The sequence below is a fragment of the Aspergillus udagawae genome (genome assembly GCF_001078395.1).
Source record: "Aspergillus udagawae IFM 46973 DNA, scaffold_8, whole genome shotgun sequence".
NCBI lineage: Eukaryota > Fungi > Ascomycota > Eurotiomycetes > Eurotiales > Aspergillaceae > Aspergillus > Aspergillus udagawae.
The window spans coordinates 1735933-1757476 of record NW_025091271.1 but is presented as its reverse complement, the minus strand read 5'-3'; the positions used below and the strand labels follow the sequence as shown (position 1 = coordinate 1757476).

General features: G+C 52.2%; 8 protein-coding genes across 8 annotated transcripts; 3 read left to right on the top strand and 5 right to left on the bottom strand.

The window, feature by feature from the left end:
- Positions 1-3662: 3662 nt before the first annotated feature.
- On the bottom strand, positions 3663-5841 carry sit1 (putative siderochrome-iron transporter Sit1; the record flags this gene model as incomplete). The annotated part of the gene is made up of 10 exons (XM_043294931.1): positions 3663-4021; positions 4068-4127; positions 4176-4363; positions 4410-4503; positions 4550-4607; positions 4656-5072; positions 5120-5224; positions 5276-5416; positions 5471-5554; positions 5614-5841. 10 exons carry the CDS (start codon positions 5839-5841, stop codon positions 3663-3665), a joined length of 1734 nt encoding a protein of 577 aa, XP_043150866.1.
- A 742-nt stretch (positions 5842-6583) lies between these two features.
- Aud_010087 (putative C6 and C2H2 transcription factor RegA-like) lies at positions 6584-9587 on the bottom strand (the record flags this gene model as incomplete). Its single annotated transcript, XM_043294930.1, has 7 exons — positions 6584-7622; positions 7671-7795; positions 7851-7985; positions 8045-8958; positions 9017-9255; positions 9336-9390; positions 9446-9587. The coding sequence occupies 7 exons, from the start codon at positions 9585-9587 to the stop codon at positions 6584-6586; spliced, it is 2649 nt and encodes an 882-aa protein (XP_043150865.1).
- Positions 9588-10367: 780 nt separating this feature from the next.
- Aud_010086 (DODA-type extradiol aromatic ring-opening family dioxygenase) lies at positions 10368-11326 on the top strand (the record flags this gene model as incomplete). Its single annotated transcript, XM_043294929.1, has 2 exons — positions 10368-10553; positions 10601-11326. 2 exons carry the CDS (start codon positions 10368-10370, stop codon positions 11324-11326), a joined length of 912 nt encoding a protein of 303 aa, XP_043150864.1.
- A 459-nt stretch (positions 11327-11785) lies between these two features.
- Aud_010085 (uncharacterized protein) lies at positions 11786-13430 on the bottom strand (the record flags this gene model as incomplete). The annotated part of the gene is made up of 5 exons (XM_043294928.1): positions 11786-12120; positions 12166-12281; positions 12328-12420; positions 12471-12982; positions 13032-13430. 5 exons carry the CDS (start codon positions 13428-13430, stop codon positions 11786-11788), a joined length of 1455 nt encoding a protein of 484 aa, XP_043150863.1.
- Positions 13431-13880: 450 nt separating this feature from the next.
- Aud_010084 (uncharacterized protein) lies at positions 13881-14295 on the top strand (the record flags this gene model as incomplete). Its single annotated transcript, XM_043294927.1, has 2 exons — positions 13881-14159; positions 14215-14295. The coding sequence occupies 2 exons, from the start codon at positions 13881-13883 to the stop codon at positions 14293-14295; spliced, it is 360 nt and encodes a 119-aa protein (XP_043150862.1).
- A 143-nt stretch (positions 14296-14438) lies between these two features.
- Positions 14439-14987, bottom strand: Aud_010083 (cupin domain-containing protein; the record flags this gene model as incomplete). The annotated part of the gene is made up of 1 exon (XM_043294926.1): positions 14439-14987. The coding sequence occupies one exon, from the start codon at positions 14985-14987 to the stop codon at positions 14439-14441; it is 549 nt and encodes a 182-aa protein (XP_043150861.1).
- Positions 14988-15305: 318 nt separating this feature from the next.
- On the bottom strand, positions 15306-17199 carry Aud_010082 (CocE/NonD family hydrolase; the record flags this gene model as incomplete). The annotated part of the gene is made up of 3 exons (XM_043294925.1): positions 15306-15408; positions 15456-16946; positions 17003-17199. The coding sequence occupies 3 exons, from the start codon at positions 17197-17199 to the stop codon at positions 15306-15308; spliced, it is 1791 nt and encodes a 596-aa protein (XP_043150860.1).
- A 371-nt stretch (positions 17200-17570) lies between these two features.
- On the top strand, positions 17571-19909 carry Aud_010081 (putative salicylate hydroxylase; the record flags this gene model as incomplete). The annotated part of the gene is made up of 5 exons (XM_043294924.1): positions 17571-17690; positions 17758-17883; positions 17940-18014; positions 18072-18909; positions 18966-19909. 5 exons carry the CDS (start codon positions 17571-17573, stop codon positions 19907-19909), a joined length of 2103 nt encoding a protein of 700 aa, XP_043150859.1.
- Positions 19910-21544: the final 1635 nt, after the last annotated feature.

The following is a 21544-nucleotide window of genomic DNA, read 5'->3' as shown; positions in this document are numbered from 1 at the left end:
TCACCCTCTGGCGGCGGGGGTAGGTCCAGTCAATATGGCAATGCCCAGGGCTGGGACGGTTCTTCACCCTCTGGCGGCGGTGGAAAGTCTCGTGGTACAGGCGGTGGATCTGATGCCTGGGACGGCTCCTCACCCTCTGGCGGCGGGGGTAGGTCCAGTCAATATGGCAATCCCCAGGGCTGGGATGGCTCCTCGCCCTCTGGCGGCGGTGGAAAGTCTCGTGGTGGATCTGANCTGGGATGGCTCCTCGCCCTCTGGCGGCGGTGGAAAGTCTCGTGGTGGATCTGACGCCTGGGACGGTTCTTCCCCCTCTGGCGGCGGAGATAGTCTCTGTGGCTGTGGTCGACCCCTGCCCTGATCACTACAGGGTCTGAAGTTGACTTAGTGGAAGGCTTGATACCGCACAATTTTTTGGGAAATTTAAGGAATGGGACAGTTCTGGGCCTTCTGAGTGGCATCCAGACGGCAAGTTATGAATCATGGATCTAGACAGAAATTGAATAGGTTCCAGAACGCTTCAATCCGAATTCAAAGCTAAAGGCCGTTCCAAGGTGGCTATGCATAAGAGCAAAGTTGCTGTCGTAACTAATTGCATTAAGCATGGAAAAGATATCTTTTGAGTTGAAGCTAGTTGAAGGTCTAACAGCTTCAACTTGTGGCCAACCCAGATGTACTCAGTATTATCGTGGGCATCCGTAGTGGCTGGAAACGCCAAGCTCATTAGTGATTCATCAGGAAATATGGAATTTTGGCCAGGGATATGTGGTCCGGACGATCATCGCTGTGATGGGTCTGAGAGCTCTACATAATTTTGATTGTGGTGTAAAACCGGCTCCTCCAACAGGCTGGTAGATATACCAGACCAATATTATCAACCTAGGGAGTTCAGGAACCTGCAAGCCTACAGTAGGTGCTCCAATAACGAGCTCAGAAAGTCGATTATGTACAGTACATTCTAGTGACGGCTGCATTCATTCCAAATGTATTTACGTGCCATGGCGGCCGTTGACAATGACAGGCTCCTACATCCCTGTTCTGTGTACATACGCTGAATACCCCCACTAGCAACGCCAGAGGAAGGCCGAATGGCGTGAGGGAAAACGTGGCCAATGAGAACAGGCATTAGCTATTCCCAAGATAGCTGATATTGCCAGGAGAACGAACCGAGCTTCTAGGAACCCTTCATGCACTCTTTGAAACGTGCCTAGCTCTTCTAAGCATACCACTACTCCTGTGTTACAAAAAGCCCGTTCTCAGGAAGTTTGGTACAAGCGAAAATTTGGGCTAGTGAGGTTATTGCTTATGACTAGATTACCAACAACAGATAGACAGGCGATAAGTATAAATAGTCGCAAATGACTTGCTTAGTTCATATCTATGTCTCGAATGTCCCCTATGTACAGCCGACACAGCCCTTAGGAGTTAATGAACATAACAATGCCCTCAAAGTGTTCCTTGGTCATCGATTCAGAGTAACCCATATCCGGTCCTCCAGGGCAAACCTTATTAGTTCATCAGTCTGTAGGAACCAGAGCAAACCACCACCGTCCAGCGGTAGGATAATGTCGTCAAGCGCCCCTTGAACCGATTCTCCGGTGAAGAAATCTAGTTGCAGATGGTTCAATGTGATTGGTTTTCGCCGTGGAGACCTTCCCAGTGAGCACTTTCTCTTGATAAAATGCCCACTCATCCGGTTATCTGCCGCTTTGTGACCGTAGGTCATTCTTTTGAATATCCAACTACCTGAAAGAGCTGGCTGAACTTGTCCGTGTTGGTTTCGACAAATATTGTATGGCTTGCAGGGCGGACTCGGCAATCCATGTCTGACAGTTCCTCTGGATGATTTTATCTTGCCAACATTTCCAGCTGAAGAGGTGCACCCCGTCTCCTCGAGAGCCCGCCCCGGGCGTATTCATCATAAGGAAATCATAAAGGAAACGTACCAATAAGGACGTCATCTGAAAGCGCAATCAGTAAGAGCAAACTCATCAGTGTCTGCAAGTACAGGGGAGACATGTCAAGGTCCAAATGCGTAAAAGAGACGTATCGGGTTTCAAAGGGCTGTTCAGATTCTGTTAAGGGCATCGTTCAAGTCTTATTGATCTTCTGGACGCCCGATGCGTCATCTTTATAGTCCTCCATCAGTTGTTCCACCGTCCTAATGGCTGCTGTAAGGGGGTATTTGCTGACATCTGTTCTAGAGTGGCCCTCATTACATTAGCTGTGAGTTGCATCATGTTGACTACCGTAGTGAGGCTGTCGACCAGAGTTTGGTATTGGGTATCAGCACATTCACCGTCGCGGATTATGCATCTTGCTGTTTCGACCCAGACGGAGTCTCTTTTATTGTCCATACTCTCAAGTCGTCTTCTTTTCTTGTCGCGGTATACGTCCACGAAGGAGGTACGTGTCTGTAGGGATTCGTCCCTGCTTGATGGCGGAAAGGATGGAACGGGAGAAGGAGCGGTCAGAGTTGGCCGAATAGTGTCCATCTGATCCCGAGCGGTGGCGCTGTGTCTCCGTCTGTGTGCTTGGTTTGGGGGTTCCCATCTGGCGTCGTCATCGAATTCATTTTGCGCGGGCAGTGCGGAAGGCTTTGGCTTTGGTGGTTGCGGTCGCTCAAGCTTGTCCCTTATCTTTTGCATTACTGCCAAGATTCTCCGTATTTTGTCATTGACCTGGTCCCTGGCCGGTCCAGAGCGGAGTTTTTGGGCGTACGTGATTGCATTGGGATGGTTCGGGTGTATCGTACCGATATTCCATAGTGATGTCTTGGGTGGGTTGTCAATGGCGGAGTCAGGCGAAGGTCCAGCTTCGAACAAGCAAATGAATCAATTTTCCAGTCTTGTCACAGATCTCGAAGAATGGGGCGATGGTCCTGAATTTCACACATGCTGGCGTGTAGGCAACCTTGTAGAACACATCCTGACCTTCTGAGTATGAATGTGGAAGATCAGCGATTGTATGGCAAGCTGCTTTCGCTTGTCGATGAGTGCTATATCCTTCTTCCTTGGCGTGCGAGACATCTCGACATCGCTGGTTGTAGTACTCATGAAGGGTTTCGTAAGCTCTTGTGCTTTGTAAAACGAGGCTGTGCGTGGCGGTTTGAGACGTAGTAGCTCTTGAAAATCAATGTCTGACTCGGAGAAATACTCAGCTTCAGAAACTCAAGCGCAAATCTGGGTCTCTTGATTGTTAGACGATTTGTCAGAACGTTGTACGCAAATTTGGCGTCTGTTTCTGTCGGATGCAAAGAATTCAAAATGCTTTGCACCACACGCCTGAAACTGCACAGGTTCATGTCTCGTGTGTAGGCTGTCCTAAAGGGTGGCCACGAATTTGCATACCGATTATACTTCAGAAGAGAGGTATGCTTTGATGGGAAATAAGTTCTAAGGAGAGGCATAAATCTAACTCCGTATATGCAAGAAAATATTCAAGATGGCAAGAAGAGATGGTTGTATGATTTAGAAGGTAGAAGTGGGCGTTGAAGGTGTTTATCTCTGACTGAGGCCATTGAATACCCATCATGAAAGAATCTTTCAATTCATTGAGCAAGGATAATTGTCTTTTGCCTACCATCAAAATTATTCACAACTTATTGAGTCATTGTGTAAGACTCCCTATGGACATTGTCTATGATCATTCACTCAGCCAGCCCCTCAGTTATCATCGCTCTCCTCCGCCTTCTCCAAGGTCTGTTCCTTCGTCAGACGCGGGTTGCGGATACAGAGCGAGAAGACGATCAGGGGCACGGTCAGACAGATACCCGTGATACACAGCAGTCTCTGCGCATGCTTGTAGGCCAACACGACAGCGTCCCGGTCTGGGGTGCCAACGGGGTTTGCTTGGGCGAAGGTGAAGGGGTCGGCGTAGATCTGTCCGGCCAGTGTCGCATTGCCAAGTCGGTTCTCCAGCTCGCCGGGTAGGACCTGGGTCCAGATGGCGCCGGATATGGTGTATCCGAGGGCGCTGCCGACGTTGTACGTGGCGAGATAGATGCCGGTGACGACAGCAAGGTCTGCAGTGGTTAGTTCTGTGGATGTTCCTCGGGACGCTAGACTTACGCTGGTGCTTGGAGGCGGCTTGAATGCTGACCTGAGCTGGGTAAGGGAACAGACCACCGGCTGGCCAAGTCAGTGAGCAGTTTCTTAGATGGATGCGAGCTCACTTACCGACACCAAGAAGGATCTGTCCACCAATGATCCCTGCATGATTGGAACCGTCTGAGCCTCCCCGGAAACGGATGAGGATACCAAAGGCTGCCAGGAAGACAAAGGTACCCGTGACAATAAATGGCTTGAGGCGTCTCACAAACAGGACGATCGCTCCGAGAATAGTTCCCGTTATCACAGAGACAAAGCTACACAAGTCAGTGAGGCCCAATACTGGCTGAAAGGTGGACAGACCTATAGAGCGAGGTAATGCGCGTGGCGCTCATTATACTCTCGTCAAAGCTCACAACGAGGACGGTGTAGAGGTAATCGCCTTGCAGGGTCCAGGCTGGTCTATGTTAGCAACGACTTGCGATATGATTTGGTATATATACCGGTGTTGAGCATGATAGCAATTCCCAGCGCACCCCAAACCGCTCGATCTTTCAACAACTGGACCTAATCAGCAAATTCCGTACCCCAGGGTGCGAGAGACTCTACCTTGAACGGAACCATCGGGTGTGGACACCACCGCTCCCACATTATGAAGGCTGGGATGCACAGCACTCCAATGACAAGAGGGGCAATAACTTTGGCTGTCTTCCACTGAGTCACGACACCTCCGGCGATCGTCAACGGAACGAGGATCAGAGCCAAGACGGCAATCACTAGCAGAATGCCAACCACATCCAAGTACCAGAACAGGTCGATGGCAAATTGACCAAGTCCCTGGTCCAAGAGCGAGAACCTGTAGGCCTGGGGGTTGGACCGCCTAGCCTTGAAGTGGCCCATGAAGAGAACAACGAGCAAGGGGATCGTGCAGACGGGGTAGATGATGGCGAACATCCCGATCCCCCATTTCCAGGAAGTGACTTTCAGGACGGCGGACGTGACGTTGCCGCTGATCCAGGTATTAATCTGCCATGGTGAGCTTCTTGTCACTGCAATTGGGACGGGTATCGTACAATGAACGGCAATGCAGGAATATATGAGAAGAGCAGTCGAGACCGTGTGGATGTCACATCGGCAACCAGAACCTCCAACAACAAGATAATCGAAGTATATCCGATCTTAATTCGCAGTCAGCAGCAGCTTCATCGCTGATTGTCAAGGCGAAAAACCTGGTAAAGCACGGCACCCGCACAAAAAGTAGCCAAGTTTTTGGACGCTGCCTCGACGATTGTGCCTATAATATAAAAAACAATCGAAAGCAGGATGAGCTCCACTCTTCCAAAGACATCTGCAATTTTAGCCGCGGTAGGCTGTTCCTATTAGCGTGGGAAGATAGAAAGACCAAGAGAGGAGGGCCGGTATACCTGAGCCGCAGCAGCAATTACCGAACGGAGAACATTGACCGTCGCCAGCAGACTGTGTGAATCATAGTATGCAGTCGCCAGAGGCTAGCAACGTTAGATGACATGTATACGCACTTGAAGGATGCATCCGCAAGACAAAATACCTGATAAGTGTACCGAATTGTTCCATCCAACCCATAGACATACGCGATAAGGAAGACACCGAAGAAGAAGAAAATGCGATTGACCAGACTGAACTGCGATGAGATCACCTCGATCCGCCTCACACCGGGACTAGCGTCGCCTCCGAATCGTTCAACGGGGAGGTCAGTCGGGACTCGCGACTCAACGGCATCAGGGGCATTTTTCTCGGGGGAGTCGTGCATCGCCATGTCAAATTCAGGTTGTCACCGGCACAGAAATGAAACAGAACTGGTCAGACGGGTCAAGGGCTGCCTTAAGAACCCCGGTGCTACGAAGACGGCCTGTTAGAGTTTGGCGAGCTGTGGGTGCCAATGTCTTGGCGACTTTTAGTCGGCACTATTCATCTTATCTGATGAGAAAATGACGAAAGTGAGGAAAGTGAAGCCGACACCCTGCAAGAAAATGGAGAAAGTTGTAAGAATCAAGAAGAGAGAAGTCGATGGTGGATGATGGATGGTGGTTGTGAGGCCGTCCGCATGCGGAAAGACCTGGCCATCCTGGTTGTTGTCTCGGTCTCATCCAGCAACAAATGTTGCATTGGTTTGATCAGATAACCGAGAAGACTCGGGAAACAGCTCAATCAGTGGTGGGGTTATCAATCAGATAAGCGGATCAGAAACTAAAAGCAGAAAATTTTTTCTTGTGGATTGCCGAATCGCTGCTCACGCTTGAGATGCGCCAAGTACTTCGTCCCCACCCAATGACATCTAGCCCATCACACAGTCAGACCGGGGTCAGGCCACCGATCCAGGTTCATTTCCCATCCGGGTGGGATGCTGGAACTAAAAAAGCAAAACTGATCAGTTGACCTTGTTATTCACTTGGGTATCTCGTATCACACATTTCTGCTGCCACAAACTGTCACAACTCAGGAAAAAGAAAAAATAAAGGGAAATAGAATAGGTCCTCCAAAAACTACATCTACCAATCTCATGTAGAGGCATAGCTCTTGGACCGCGCTGCGTTGCCCAGATCGCACATCAACTGACAAAGACCCTGGACCAATGGAGGTAGATTATCATGGTGAGCATCGCCTCGCAGACGCGCTTGAATTGCATCCATGATCGGACCGGGATCGGCGATGACAGCGGCACCATTTGGAGCCTGCAAAGCCGGACAGCCGCACCCTAATGAGATGAACCTTTGCACGTCGGTCGTTTCTTCACCATCCAGATAGACTGTGGGCCAGGAACCGCGGAAGTGCGGGTCCGATGGCGGACTGCCGACGACCGCTTGAGAATCTTTGGCTTTCGATACAACACTGTAGGACCAGAACGCGAGACTAGCGTAGTAGACTCCCAAGGCAAAGAACCCAGTCAAAGAGCCCGGAGGCATGACTTTGGCCGCCCGTATCACTTGGCCGGCGTGCCAAATCGCTCGTCGCGAGTCGACACTGCTGATCCACTCGAGCGCGCTCTGGTATACCCGACGGGCTTCGTTCTTATCCTCCTTGCCTGCGAACAGCTGCAGTTCCTCCAGCGACATGTGGAGGAACATGGAAATGAGTTCAAAGACCAAAACAATCGCGGGCCCGAGAGCACTAGACATCTCGAAACAAAGCATGCGTAGATGTTGTAGTGCTTGTGACAACTCTTGATGTCGTGAACTGATCACCAAAGCACTCCAATGTTTAGAACGGCCTTTCGTTATAAATTTGTGACGATGGTATTCGCTGATGAGCGTACAGAGACCGTGAATGAGGGCCAAGGTGGACAGTTGAAGATCGATTCGTGATTGAAACGCCGACAACTGGGACATGTCTTGTAGAGTGTCAACCAACGAGGGTGTTCGGCCACGGCTCGACAGTCCACTCGCCAAGTACGCTTCCTTCCAGTCTTTGGCAGATTTGGCCTCCCACAACGAGCGAGGAGCAGGCAGAGGAAGTTCCAGCTCGGAGTACGAGATTATTGGGTTCACGTTCAACATCATCGCCGACTGGGCATCATGCAGAAACATGTGGTGCACGAGTCTGTCTAAAATCAGTAAACCAGTTGGTCCAGCTGCAAGCAACTATTACCTGTTGAATGATTCAGAATAAGCCCAATCCCACCACTTTTTCTCCAGAATGTCTCCATCGTCGTCGGGGCTCAGGGCGAGGTTGGAATAGACCGAGCGTCGAAAACGTAAGCCGCGTCGCATCATCTAAGATTGGGATCGTCAGTGAACTTGTATCCACAGGTCCTTCGGATTGACAAACCGTGACCAAAGGCTGCTGGAAGCTTTCCGCAATCTCTGTCCTCCGTGCGTTGCCACTCCATATTCCGACATCGAGGGTCAGAGCAAACGTCTGCGAGGCGCGCAGATCGCGTGTGGTGCTATTGTCGCTCTCGTACTACATGTGAGCGTCTTTAGCTAGTTTCTTCGCGCCAGGAGGTACAGACGCCAACGAACCTTTACCGACATCTGGAGGCGGACTATTTCCATCAACGCATAACCTAACCTGCGGATAGTCGGAATGGTCGACCGAGCGGCTCCGGCAGCGGCAAGAGCGGCAAGCATATCGGGGGGCTCGTCATTCATCCGAAAGGTCGGTCCGTGGATCCAGGAGTCTATGTGATAACTTTGGGAATCGAAATAGTACTGGATCAAACTGTCCAGCAGTTGGGTACTCGGGAAGGATTTCATGATGCGAGTTAGATTGGCTCGCTGGCTGGTCTGCAGAACCATGCCAAAAATGAGATCACGACCGCTTGGGGACAACCGCTCCGAAAGGATCTGACAGTCCGGTCTGAAATTGGCCTCAGGGCTGTCAATCGCCTCTGGAACAGATAGATTTTCCTGGTCGGCAAACGCATGATCTTCGTGGGCTGGTTTCCACGCAGACAAAGATGACCGATGATACGCCTCGGCACCGATGGCAATGCCGCTGTCCGCATCACCACGATCGTCGCTATTGTGGGCATTATGATGGACAGCGCCCCGAGAGTTGAAAAGGTCAATGAGTCCATAATCCACGTCGGTCAAATCGAAGTCAAAGTCAACATTGTGGTCAAATACACTGTGGATGTAGTCCTGTGGAAGGACAGGCAGCGGGTCCAGATCGCTGGTTCGGGTCAATGAAGGTATCAGTGAGTCCGGGATAAAGTCGGGAAAGAAGGTACCGTCGACACTGAACACGCCACTCTCGCGATCTATCGTAGGCGACCCAGATTGAAGCCCCACAGGTAGGTAACTGTTCATCTGCGCGTTTGGACTGACCATCTGGTTCGGATAGTGGTTTATTTGCCCGTCGATCGGGGTTGGGATCGTGGTGTGCACCTGTGACGCGTCGACAGGAAGATATGGCGCCTGGTCGCTCTGGGATGCTGTATTGCAAATCCCATTAGCTTCTGAACCTTGTCAACTGAATACTCTCGCACACACCTTGCCGTTGTGGTTGAGGAGGAGATGCGTCGATCGAACTGCCATCCTGCGCCCAATCGCAGACCAATTTCTTCTCCCGACATCGGCGACAAGGCTTCTCCTCGTCACACTTGAGTTTCGATGCAGCGCAGGTCTTACAGGCCTGCGACACACGACCATTCTTGGGATAGGAAGGGAGACGCCGTCGTTTGCTGTCGCGTGGCTGAATATGACCGGCCGCGTGTCGCTTCATCAGGTCCCTGCAACAGATTCAGTCTCGACAACACAAATTTGCTGTGACTTTTCTGTCGGGGCATAAACTTTTCAAGAGACAACTCACGGCCTGGCGAAGCCTTTCTTGCAAACGTCACATACATATGGCTTCTCGCGGGTATCTACGGGAAATTAGCCGGCTGCATTGACAGCACTGTCTACATGAAAAGAACTGACGTGATCGAACATGACGGATTAGGTGGTCGGCTCGGTTGTATCTTTTTTCGCAGGAACCGCACTGGAAATAGCCGTCGCGCTGCCTGGCGAGGGAGCTGTGGGGAGAGTTGTCGAGAATGGGGAGCGGGGAGTCAATTGTCATGGCGAAGATACACGAATCTTTTGAGGAAACTCTACGTAAGGGAATTGATTCGAGACATGATTACCGTCAGACAGAAGGAGAAATTCGAATGTGCAGCTGTGAGTAGCGGATGATGAAGCAGAGAGAATGCGGGAAACTGGGGTGGATGAAGCTAAAATGCTGGATATGCGGGGAAGCAGAATTGCCCCCATGGTTACTGCCTGAGGCCTGTTGTTCCCTGTCGTCACTCACATTTCTGACTTTGGTCTTGGAATAACTACAGGTCCATAACTAATGATACTCGGACCGCATCTGACAGTCCTATCTCTTTCACGTTCCCAGCTTGAAAGTCACGGGGCTATGCTCCTCTCATCCAACGAGATGATGCCAATCCTGGTTCTGAAGATCCCATGGCACAGGCAGTTCAACACTATTAGTTCAACCTTCGGAGGACTTCACTCTTCATACGCTGTCCGGCATCCAGCAGGACAATTGATAGAATTATAATCACTGCAAGTCATGGTGGGGAGATGAGCACTACGCGGCCATTCGGATGTCCTCGTTTGGGGCCACCCGAGTCAGAGTGCGGAGGTGCGTCGGAATGTGGAGTCGCATACCCGAACAATTTCAGCCAGAGACCTCAGCCAAGATGTTCGGAAACTGCGTGGCAGATCTGGACATGGGTTGGTGCCGGATAATAATGCAGCTAGAAATCGTTTGAATTCGATAATGTCTGATAGATATCTCGAAGGCTGCGCATCAACACTCGCGGTATAGCAGAAAGACCAACTCAAAGCAAACATGGGTATGGCAGGCTCTCTGTACGGCATTCGCAGAATAATAGCTGACAAGATAGGTCTCACACCCGTTCATTTCTTTTCCCATGGCTCGACCATGATGCTGGGAGAGAAGTCCGAGTCGGCAGACTACTGGAGGAGGACTGGTGAGGAAGCGCTGGCTCACAACATTAAAGGCGTAATCATCATGGTCAGTCCCCTTCAGGCTTCAATATTGACGACAAACTGACCCATCAGGGCGCACACTGGGACTGTCTCGGCGACAAGATCGAGGTCGCAACCAACCCCAACCCGGACAAGTCGCCTGTCGCCTACGTCCACCCCGACAAATACATCAAATACAAGTTGAACCCAGACCTCGAGACTGCCCAACGATGCATCGACATGCTCATCAAGGAAGGCTTCAACGCCAGCGGCAACCCAACCTTCGACTGGATCCACGACGTCTACCTGATCCTCATCCACATGTTCCCCAACGGCTGCCCCCCGACGACCATCATCTCTATGAACGCCCGCTACGATCCACACTACCATATGAAGGTCGGCGCGACGCTGCGGCCCCTCCGCTATGAGAACTACCTCCTCATCGGGACCGGCGGCGCAGTTCACAACCTCTACCGCAACCGCTGGGCACCCATGGTGCGCTTCCGGGATAATTTCGCCATGGAGACGCCGCCAGAGGAGTGGGCGCTAGAGTTCCGCCAGGCGGTCGAGGACGTCATCACGAAGACCTCTGGGCCAGCGCTGCGGCGCGCGATGACCCGGTTGATGAAGCATCCCCAGTACCGTGATGCGCATGCCACGGATGACCATTTCATGGCGGCAATGTTTGTGGCCGGAGCGATGGGGGATTTCGAGGATACGGGGTCGCCGGCTGTGATGGGTGCGGAGAGCTGGGAATTGACCAACATGTGTAATTCGCAGTTCACTCTTGGGTCGTGGTCCAGGGATATTTCAGTTTAGTCGTTATCTAGCCATTCATTAAGGATATAATCCACCAGCCGTGAATTACAACAACAAGAGTCTGCATTATACCCTGTAAATCTTGAACAGCCAAAGGCACTTGTCGGTCAAAGCTATCATAAAGTTGGTCATCCGCTTCAATTTTTAGCCTACCTTTCCTACCACGATAGATCAGATTGAGCTATAGCTATTTGCAAAGCAAGATGATTCTGCTCCCTATCATGTGAGTCAAATCTCCTTTGCAATGTTGTTGCGTGTTTCAAATGCTTGTGAGAAAATATATATTGTCGAAAGGTAGTCGTGGTCCTACACGATAACGCCCTGATATCCTTCACAAACAACTGAAAACCAGAAGTAGAATTAAAAGCTAGATTCCGAAGATAAAATGCAATGGTTGCAGCAATTATATACCGAGGACCAACAAATACACAAAGTATACTACACAGCACCCAAACTACTCTAAGCACGCAACCTCCTCACATACGAAAAGGTGTACCACCCCACAGTTGACACCGCCGCTACCAACGTCGCAAGCGTAACCACCCCACCAGTGATTATCCCTTGCTCGAAGAACCCGATTCTCCAGCCGGGGCGCTGGCCTGTAGACGGCAAGGCGGCAAGGGCCTCGCGCCAGGCGTTTCCCGATTTCGTGGCGTCTGAGGGGTCGAGAATACTTTTCACCAGAGCGGAGTTGTTTGTTTCGGCGACGAACTGGGGCCGGGGGACCTGGAAGAGAGCGGGCGTGTAGCGGGTTGCGGTGCTGGGGGCCATGTTGATGGGGTAGGCCGGGCCAACTGAGTCAGTTAGCTGGATGCAATGGAACGGAAAGGAGGACTTACTGAGCATGTCGAAGGGGACATGGTTAATCCACGAAATGGAGGCGTCGATAAACTGAGTGATATATTTGGCAGCGGAGGGGCTGCCGAACGCGTATGTCGCTGCCAGTGTGCCGCTCCTGAAGACGTCAGCGATAATAGACTAGGGAAAGAAGCGCGACCTACGAGTTGCTAACGTCAATAGCGTCATCTAGACTTGTCACAGGATGAAGGATGAGCACTTTCTCCTGCACCTTTTTCGTCAGGAGAGGCGAGTTTCTATAGTAGTCAACGTTAGCCGCAGCCACCGTCAACAGGATGAAGCATACCGATCATGGACCTCCACCACCCCCCATCCAGACCCAGAGACTAGCACGCGAGCACCCGCGTCCTTATGCGCAGCATCCAGAAGCGAGGCACTTGGACCGAACCGACGGGGATTCGACGCTCCCTGGCGTGTCTCTCCATTCGGGCCAGCCAGATATCTGGACGCCTGTTGGATAGCCGCCTCGACAAACCGCTTCATCGCAAACTCATTAACCAGCACTATATCAGGGGAATACATCGACCGGCCACCAAAGGCGAAACGCGCGGCGACCAACGCTTCAGCTGCGGCTGCAACATCTGCCGTTCTGTCGACGACAGCCACAGTTCGCGCGTTCGCAGGCGAGAGCAGACTGCGCTCGGCGAGCGGCGCGGAACCGGTCTGGGAGACCATGAGCACCCTGCTGAGGAAAGCAGCATCGGGTCTCTCTTCGCTGATGGCGAAGGTATCCGCGTCTAGGGCCTGGGAGAGAATTCTGCGCAGCACAGCTGGCAGTACCATGGTATTCTTCATCAACTGCTACCGTCAGTCTATCTCACTTGATCTCTGAGAGAGTCAAACGCACCTCGAGAATGATACAATTGCCAGCCGCCAATGCCGCGCTGAGCGCTGAGACAATGGAATAAAACATGGTATGTGTGCTGGGGACAATGTAGACGATGCCTGCGCCGCGCTTCGCGTCCGCATTGTCCTTGCCAGCTACAACGCGATACTCCTCTTCAAGGTCCTTCTCCAGACTCAGTGTCTGGTAGTGTGTGCGGATCTCCTTGAGCGCGAGACACAGCTCCGCGCGGACTTCTTCGGGTTCATTCCCGGAGTCTTTCTGGATGGCGTCTTGGATCTCGTCGATGTGCTGGCTGAGGGCCGATTGGAGGCGATGGAACTCATTCTGACAATATCTGGTGTTTTGGGTACGGCCGTCGATCTCTGCTGCGAGTAGCCGGGAGAACTGTGAGGAGACCATCGTTGCCGGTCAAGATGTGTTGCACCGTCCAGTCACTACAAAGAAGATACAATGTCAGTACCCAGAGTCAGATTCAGACGGTCCAAAGCCTTTCTCAGAGGAAACTTTCTCCTATGTTCATATCCTAATCAAACTATGCTGCAGCGTGCAGTCAGCTACTCCGCTTCGGGAGGTGGGGGAGCTGCAAATGAGGGCAACCCGAGGGCCAAAGATCAGTCGACCATTTTAATTTATCTTCTTGGTCCTTCGATTTTGTATCTCCGAACGGATAAAAATGTGGGGGAGCCATCTTAGCCTCTGTTCATTTCCCAAGGCCATATCTCCGAATAACCCGATTGTATGTTGTATCTTGTGCAAGACTACAGGTAATGCTGTCGAGATCTAACCACATCCTACATACATTCTCCTCGACTATTATCAAGAATCTGAAGACTACAAACTCGAGTCAACATGGCGACAACAGCTACAACCACCCAGACAAGCACCAACTCCCTCTCCATCCTCGCCGACTATGAACTCCACCATAGCGGCAGCGAAGAACCCCAGGCGTCTGGACAAGCCCCTCTCTCGCAAGCAGCTCAACCCGCCAACTGGCCGTCGAATTACCGTCGCGTACCAGCATACCGTCCTGCGAACCATGACCTAGACCAGAGCGAGAGACCGGCGGGGAGCAACCCCGGAGAATTTGTGTTTATCCAGGTGATGCTGCACGGGGTGTGGTTGAACGCGGTCGGTTCAGCCCAGTTTCATGAACGTCACCCAGGGGTCTACTAACTATCCATAGGCTGTTGCTCGCCTGTGGAGGCTCACAGGGGGAAGAATCAACGACCGGATCTTCCGGTATGATATCGGAGGGGAGTTTTAATCATATCAGCATCTGTCTGAGCCGTCCAGTACGCGTCTAGCAGACAATACCAGTCTACAAGTACTTCATTTCCTCTCACAATCAAAATGTTAAAATAAAACCATCCATTCGATTCACAAGGCAGGGCAGAAGCAGAAACAGAATCAAGTACTAGCCCTAACCCCCATATGCCCCAAATCCTCTCCCAGCTTCTTCCCCCCAATCTCTATCTCCTCAGCCGGCATAAGTACATACAGCATCCGCGCCCACTCCGTCTGACTCGTATTCCTCCACGCATGGTTTGTCCCCCGCTGCACACTCACATCCCCCCTCTTCATCAGCCTCGTCTCCCCCGAGTCCAGGACAAGCTCGACCTCCCCCTCCAGCACAACCCCATAGTCCAGGCTCACGGTGCGGTGCATCGGGCTCGTCGCCCCAGGCTGCATATCCACGATCCGGCACACGGAGCCCGTGCTGATCACGATGCCAGGCGGGTTCGAGAGGTAGCTCGCGTACTCGGGGATGTCGGCCTCGTTGTTGAGCTTGGCGGGGAAGTGCGAGGACGTGTACGCGAGGCTGAAGTCGGCGCCATCCGGGATGGTGGTTACGGGCATTTCCTCGGACAGAGCGCCGGAGAAGATGGCCTTGCCGGAGACATCGTGAGTGGTGATATAGCGTTTGAGGGGCCGAATGTTCTTGGGTTGAGAGGACATTTCGGATAGTATGGCTTGGGATATGGGTAGAATTAGAGGACGTTGTGTTTCTGTCTTGTGTGTTTGTGTAAGATACAGAGGGGATTGAAGTAGTTATACCCCTCCTACTGTAGTTTCATGTTTGTGTAATACTCCAATTGGCATACTATCGTTGTTTCGGGACCACATCGGGAGCGGAGATTTGTTAGGGTTCTCTCTCGCCCTAGCGCTTCGGCCGGGAGTCTACTTCCTGCAGGATTATCAATCTAGGAGCGACAGCCGGACTCTTCCGATTCATCTAATCATGGGGTATATTCATACGAATGCAACTATCACATCTCAGTCATATCTGTATGCCTTCGGGGGAACGATGGGCAGGACCACATAGTTATCGCCATGTCCAAAGTTGATATGGTTCTGACCCTGAAATTTCTCCGGTGCTCTGTCCAAGTCAGCATAAATAAAGACCAGTGAGAAAAGGCGGCCTACCGGTCAGTCGGGGAGTTATGCTGGAAAACACCGCAGCCCTGGGTGTCCCCAGACGAAACCTCAAAAACGACCTTGCCCCCTTTCTCCACGACCACGTTCGTGGGCCACACCTCCACATCGACCCCGTACACCTCGCCCGGAATCACTGGCAGCACATCGGTGGAGTAGTAGTCGCGGTGGGGCAGATAGGTTCGATGACGGCAATGCTCCTTGTTCACCTTTCGCATGCTGACACGCAGCCATCCCTTGCAGAGAGGTACCGGGTCGCCTGCCGTGCCGGTGTAGAAGACCTCCTTGTCCTCAGGTGAGATGTACCGCAACGTGACGAACAGATCAATGTCCCGCGGTGTCGGTGCACCCGGGTCAGGGCTCATCGACACATTCAAATGCGCGACAATATGTCCGGTGATCTCCGTCTCCTCCTCAAATGGCGCAGTTGTGAATTGCACAAGCTGGGGGTTATCCAATGTTCCCAGAGCACGGTAGGTGATCTTCACCGGTCGTTCCTGCCTGGCTTCAGTGACCAGTTCGCGGTCGGACGTCAGGTAGTACTTGGTGTACTGCGTCCGAGCAATGGGCCATTCATTCTCAACACGACGAGGAAACTGTTTCTCGGCTTCCGCATTGTCGAACCCGACGTTACCCTTGCGGAGAACAATGTCTACCTTTGGCGCCGTTCCGTTGCTCCAGCCGACACGATCATCACCCTTGAGGAACGCATCGAGGAAGCTACACTGAATCTCGACTTCTTCCTTGTAGTAGAATGGAAGGTCGTGTCGACCGGTGATAAATCGCAAGTACTTGAGCTCGCTGCCTGCCTGCGTGTAGCCCTCCACATTTCCCCGCAGGTGCAGAAGAATACCACCCCAGTTTGCGACGGAGAGCAATGGCACCTGGATGTCAGACTGTGTATATTCCTTGGACGCGTAGTAGATATCATCGCGGAAATAATTCTTGGCGTTGTCGAGCGTCTGATCTTGTCGGTTGGCCTCCAGCTCCCTCTCCGGAAGGTCGCCTTCAATGGTATCGGGGCCCCAGTTACGCGCTGCGCGACCGGGGAGACCGTACTGGTTGCTGACAACCTGCCGGTCCCACCAGAATTTGATGAAGGAGTTGCTGAGAATGCCTCCATGACGGCAACGGTCCCGATAGTAGTCCGACATGCCCTCCCAGGGGATAATGCAGGTGAGGCCCTTGGGCTGGCGCGCGGCTACTCTCCACTGGCTACCCGCGTAGTAGCTGATACCCAGCAGACCGACTTTACCGGTCGACCATGGCTGTTCCGCCGCCCACTCGACGACGTCGAAAAAAGCCTCGCTGGTTTCGCGTGACATGGTATCCAGCTTGCCCCGTGATTGACCTGTTCCTCTCTCGTCCGCTCGAACAACCGCATAGCCATGTTTGGTCCAGAAACCAGGGTCGGGCGTCTCCCACGCGGAATGCTCCGAGTGGTGCTCGGGGTTGACTTCGCTGAATGATGTGGGGTGGAAACTAGCCGGGTCAGCAATCAGGGTACTTGAACAGCGGCGCAATAAGACCATGCATACTCTCGGTAATGAATGTCCTTGCCGTACGGCCCGTAAGTAACCAGAACGGGAGCCCTCTCAAGGTCTTTGGGACGATAGACATTGCAGCGCACCAGACCGGAGCCATCCTTCAGCTGGATGGTGACATTCTGCTCAAAGATGTAGGGGAATGAAGTATCATCCCTCGTGGTGATGTCTTCACGAACTGGATTCGGCATGACGTCGCTTGGCTTTTGAGAATCTGAGATGAAAGGGAAGGAAGTGTTGCTCCCGATAGCATGTGTGATAACTAAATTATAAACACAAGACAATTTAGTCCCGCTATCCGATCCGTCAAAGGGCTTATGTCCGCATCAGCGGGTGACTGCTCTCTATCCTCTGCGCATGTGGAGCCGAAATGCGGAGCCGATGGCCGCCCACGATGTCTCCTCGACTTCTCCTCGAAGCGGGGGCAATGGCATGTTACTACTCTGCGTTCAAATTTCTCAAATAAAGCGGAGCCAGGCTAAGTTAGGGAGAGGCCCTGTTTCAAGGAAAGTTACATTTACAGCTTCCGTTTTGTAAGTTCCGACCAGGAGTTTCAACCACCATGGGGAGCAACGACTTGAACGGGACCAACCAGGATAGCCTCCAAATTCTGATAGTGGGAGCTGGTATTGGCGGCTTGACTGCAGCTATTGCTCTCAGACGACAAGGCCACCGCGTCACCGTGAGTGAATCCTGCTCGGCGTTCTCCTTCGAATCTGGAGTGAACTCTAAGTCTGACACGTTCATAGTTGTTCGAGCGAAGCCGCTTTGCGAATGAAATCGGAGCAGCCATTCACCTCTCTCCAAATGCCAACAGTGTCCTTTTACGGCTCGGGGTGGATGCGACCAAGTTCGGAGCGGTCGAAGCAGAAATGGTTCGTGCTCAACATCGGCCAGGTCAGGCAAGGCCAAATGCTTAAAGACTTGACAGATTCGTGAGCGCTCAACCGACGGCAAGGTCCTTGGAATCGTTCGAGTGACCGAGCTCGCCAGCATGTGGCGAAACGTGAGCCGCTTTCATTGTCCTGCTTGATGCCTAGCGATGCTGACAACCAACACGCAGAAATGGCTTCTAGTACACCGCGCCCATCTCCATGAAGGTCTCAAGGCTGCTGCTCTGGCACTAGGCTCCGGCATTCCCGCTGAGCTGCACACCTCTAGCAAAGTTGTTGACATTGATCCGCACCGTGCCACCGTCACACTCGGGGACGGACAGGTGGTTCAGGGTGACGTCGTCATCGCCGCAGACGGCGTGCATTCCGTTGCGCGACCCAAATTGCCCGGCGCCAGCAACATTGCCCCCTATGACTCAGGCAGGAATGCATTCCGGTTCTTAATGTCGCGCCAGGCGGCACTGGACGACCTCGAAACTCGAGAACTCGCTCAGGATCGCGGTGTGATCGACATGTGGGACTCACCTGATCGGAGATTGGTCATCTATCCGTGCCAGAATAACGAGACCCTGAACTTTGTTTGCCTGCACCCCAGTACAATGTCTGCCATTCAGACAGGCACGGATTGGAATCAGTTGGCCGGCAAGGATGCTTTGATTGAGGTGTACAAAAACTTTGACCCGCTGGTGGTCAAGTTGCTGGGCAAGGCGGAGGCCGAAACGCTGAGAATCTGGCCGTTGTTGGATATGGACACGCTTCCCACCTGGGTGGAAGGTTCGATGGCGATCATTGGAGATGCGGCCCATCCTTTCTTGCCCTATCGTGGGTCTGGAGGGGCCATGGCTATTGAGGATGGCGTATCACTTGGTGTTATGCTGTCGAATGGTGTTCAGCGGCACGAGATTCCCGAGCGTCTGAAGCTCTATAACCAAGCCCGCCATGAGCGAGCAACCACCGTTCAGAAAATGACACGGGATTCCGCGCATGGTCCGCTGCCACCAGCTGAATGTAAGCCCCTGTCCGATTTTGGACCTTCAAGAAAAGCCATGGCTGACTCATCTCAGCCCAAGCGATAATGAATTACATCTACGGCCATGACGAGTTCGATCATTCCACACAGATTCTGCGCAAGTATCTTTGGGCCAAGACCCCGCGGATGTACTGGCGCCAGCCCATCGTCTTCGGACCAATGCCGGGCCCAAGGCAGGACTTTTATGGCCAAGATCGTGCGGCGAAGTCTTTGAGATCAACCTTCAAGACAGCATCATTCCGCTTCAGAACCAGCCGCACATTGCTCCAAAACCTGCTGCCGAACGAGTCATACAGCTTCAGTAGTCCTGGGACTGTAGCCTATGCAAGCTTCTCACAAACAACGCTGAACGGAATGGACTGGCTGGGCGGTGGTGGATACCGCCATCTGGGACTATACATTGAAGGCGTGCAGTACACGAAAGCCGATGGCGAGGTCGTCAAGGGCACATACATGCCTATCCTGTTTGAGGACCTGGCCGATCCTATCGTCAGTGGCAGAGAGGAACTCGGCATGCCCAAGCTCTACACGGCCATCAATGCACACGAGCGGCAAGATTCCTATCATCTTCAGACCAGTTGGCAAGGTGCCGTCTGGGGACACTTCCACCTGGAAAGCCTCGAGGATGTGGACCCAGAAAATGACCCCGGTGTTATCGGTGGGGAACCCAGCGATGGTATCCTCGTGTACCGTTATATTCCCAAGGTCGGTCGCGATCGCAAAGGACAGGCGGAGGCTGAGTATCCAGTCTTCGTACCGCATGCAGCAGAATCCAAGGTGGTACCGTCCAAGGTGATACGAGTGCGCAAAACGACCAAAGCTTCCTTCGCGATTGATGCGCTGGGCTGGGAGTCGCTGCCAACCCTGCAGCATATCATTTCGCGGCTGGCAGAAATTCCGGTCGATCAAATTGTAGGTGCAAAACTGGTCGAAGGTGAAGGAGTGCCTGATGTGTCATCAGCCATGCGTCTGGAGTAGCACATGGTGAAGTAGAAGTTTGACAGGGCTGTCTCTCACGACTTTTGAGCGCGCCGTCATGAAAATGCCATGTATGTACCACTTCGCTCGTTCCGTTTCACCAATAGCATGTAACAACCTGAAGTAATTCTATACTGCCTAGTACCATCATTCCTATAGAGTCAGGCTGATAGAAAAGTCGCCAGTACTTCTGCTCAACGCACAACTATCCAAAAGCCCCTACTATCGCCGTACGAGCTGTGAGCGTGTACATTATTGGCCCGGCTCATATTGAAGGCAATTATGATCTGGGATTCCGCAACCCACCAATCTTCTCAGCCTCTGAGTGGAACCAAATCAATCGTCTCAGTGTCAAACACCCTAGGATCTAGCTGCAGCGGTATCCTGCTAGCCTCGCAAAGTACACGATCTTGCTTCCAAAAGTACTATCTGGAAAACTGCTCCCCGCACGTCGGAGGACACGTTTCCGTAGGTCACGAAGTATCCCCTGTGGCTCTCAGGTGGGGTCAGACGATGCAACGGAGCTAATTTGACAGGGAGTGACAGATTTGACATTCCAATGTACGCCAAGGACGATCAATAATATCGGCGATTGCTCCGAGGTCAACGCCTAAGGTAGATAACAGACGCCTTTATAATTGTTCTGTTGACATTTGATCGCTGATGACACAGACCAGTTGCAGCGGTTCCTGATATTCTGGTGCTCAGTCATCGCTCGACTACCGTGACTTTAGATGAAATCACCAAAATCGCGAGACGTCCCTGGCGAGCGGCTGATGATGTCAGAAACTGTTGTCCTCGTGGCATCAGGCCAGGGTAAAATCATGTACGCTGCAACCTCTAGAAAGGCAGATGTCGAGAGGGGTTTTAGGCTGCGGTCGCATCAGAGGCGCACGGCACAAATATCCGCCGCAATCATCTCATTGCGGTTGATTAAAAAAAAAAAAAAAAAGAGCTTGCTATATGGTTGCGTGTAGATACAGGGTAGTCTATCCCTGATTCAGAGCTCAATGGCCGTCGATGAGGCCCTAGTCGGCATCGCAGGGATGGTGCCAACCGCAGCCTTGCAGGTAGTGCATAGTAGGTTATAATAACGGACGTGATTATATATCAACATCCCGACTGAAGAGGGATGAATAATCCAAATGGAATCTGGGCGAGTTGGGTAGAAGTAGAAAGAAAAAGGAAGAGAGGAGGGAAGAGACGATGATGACACACGTTGGCTGCCTGTCAAGAGGGCCAGATAGATAATATGATAATACCTAATCGGGCGGGCTGCCGGAAATCGACCTCCGCCATCAGCTGCACATCACCAGAAGCGCAACGCTTTTGTTCCTCTCCCACCACCCTCATATCGCTCATCAAATCACCATCCCATTTCTTTCCTCCTTGAGAGCTACCTTAGTCACCTCGTATAACCGCCCTGTCCTCCTGCCTTTCTTCTTCCTTCATCTCTTCAACTCTTCCCCTCTCTTACCCTCCATCTTCTTTGTGACGCCCCTCTCATCATCCTCCGTTTGTCCCTGTATGACCACCTTGCCTAGAACTTTTTCTCGATTACTTTCCTCCGTTACACTACCTGACATTCTCGCTTTGTACATTACGCCTCATCACAGAAGCAACCTGAAGAACTAA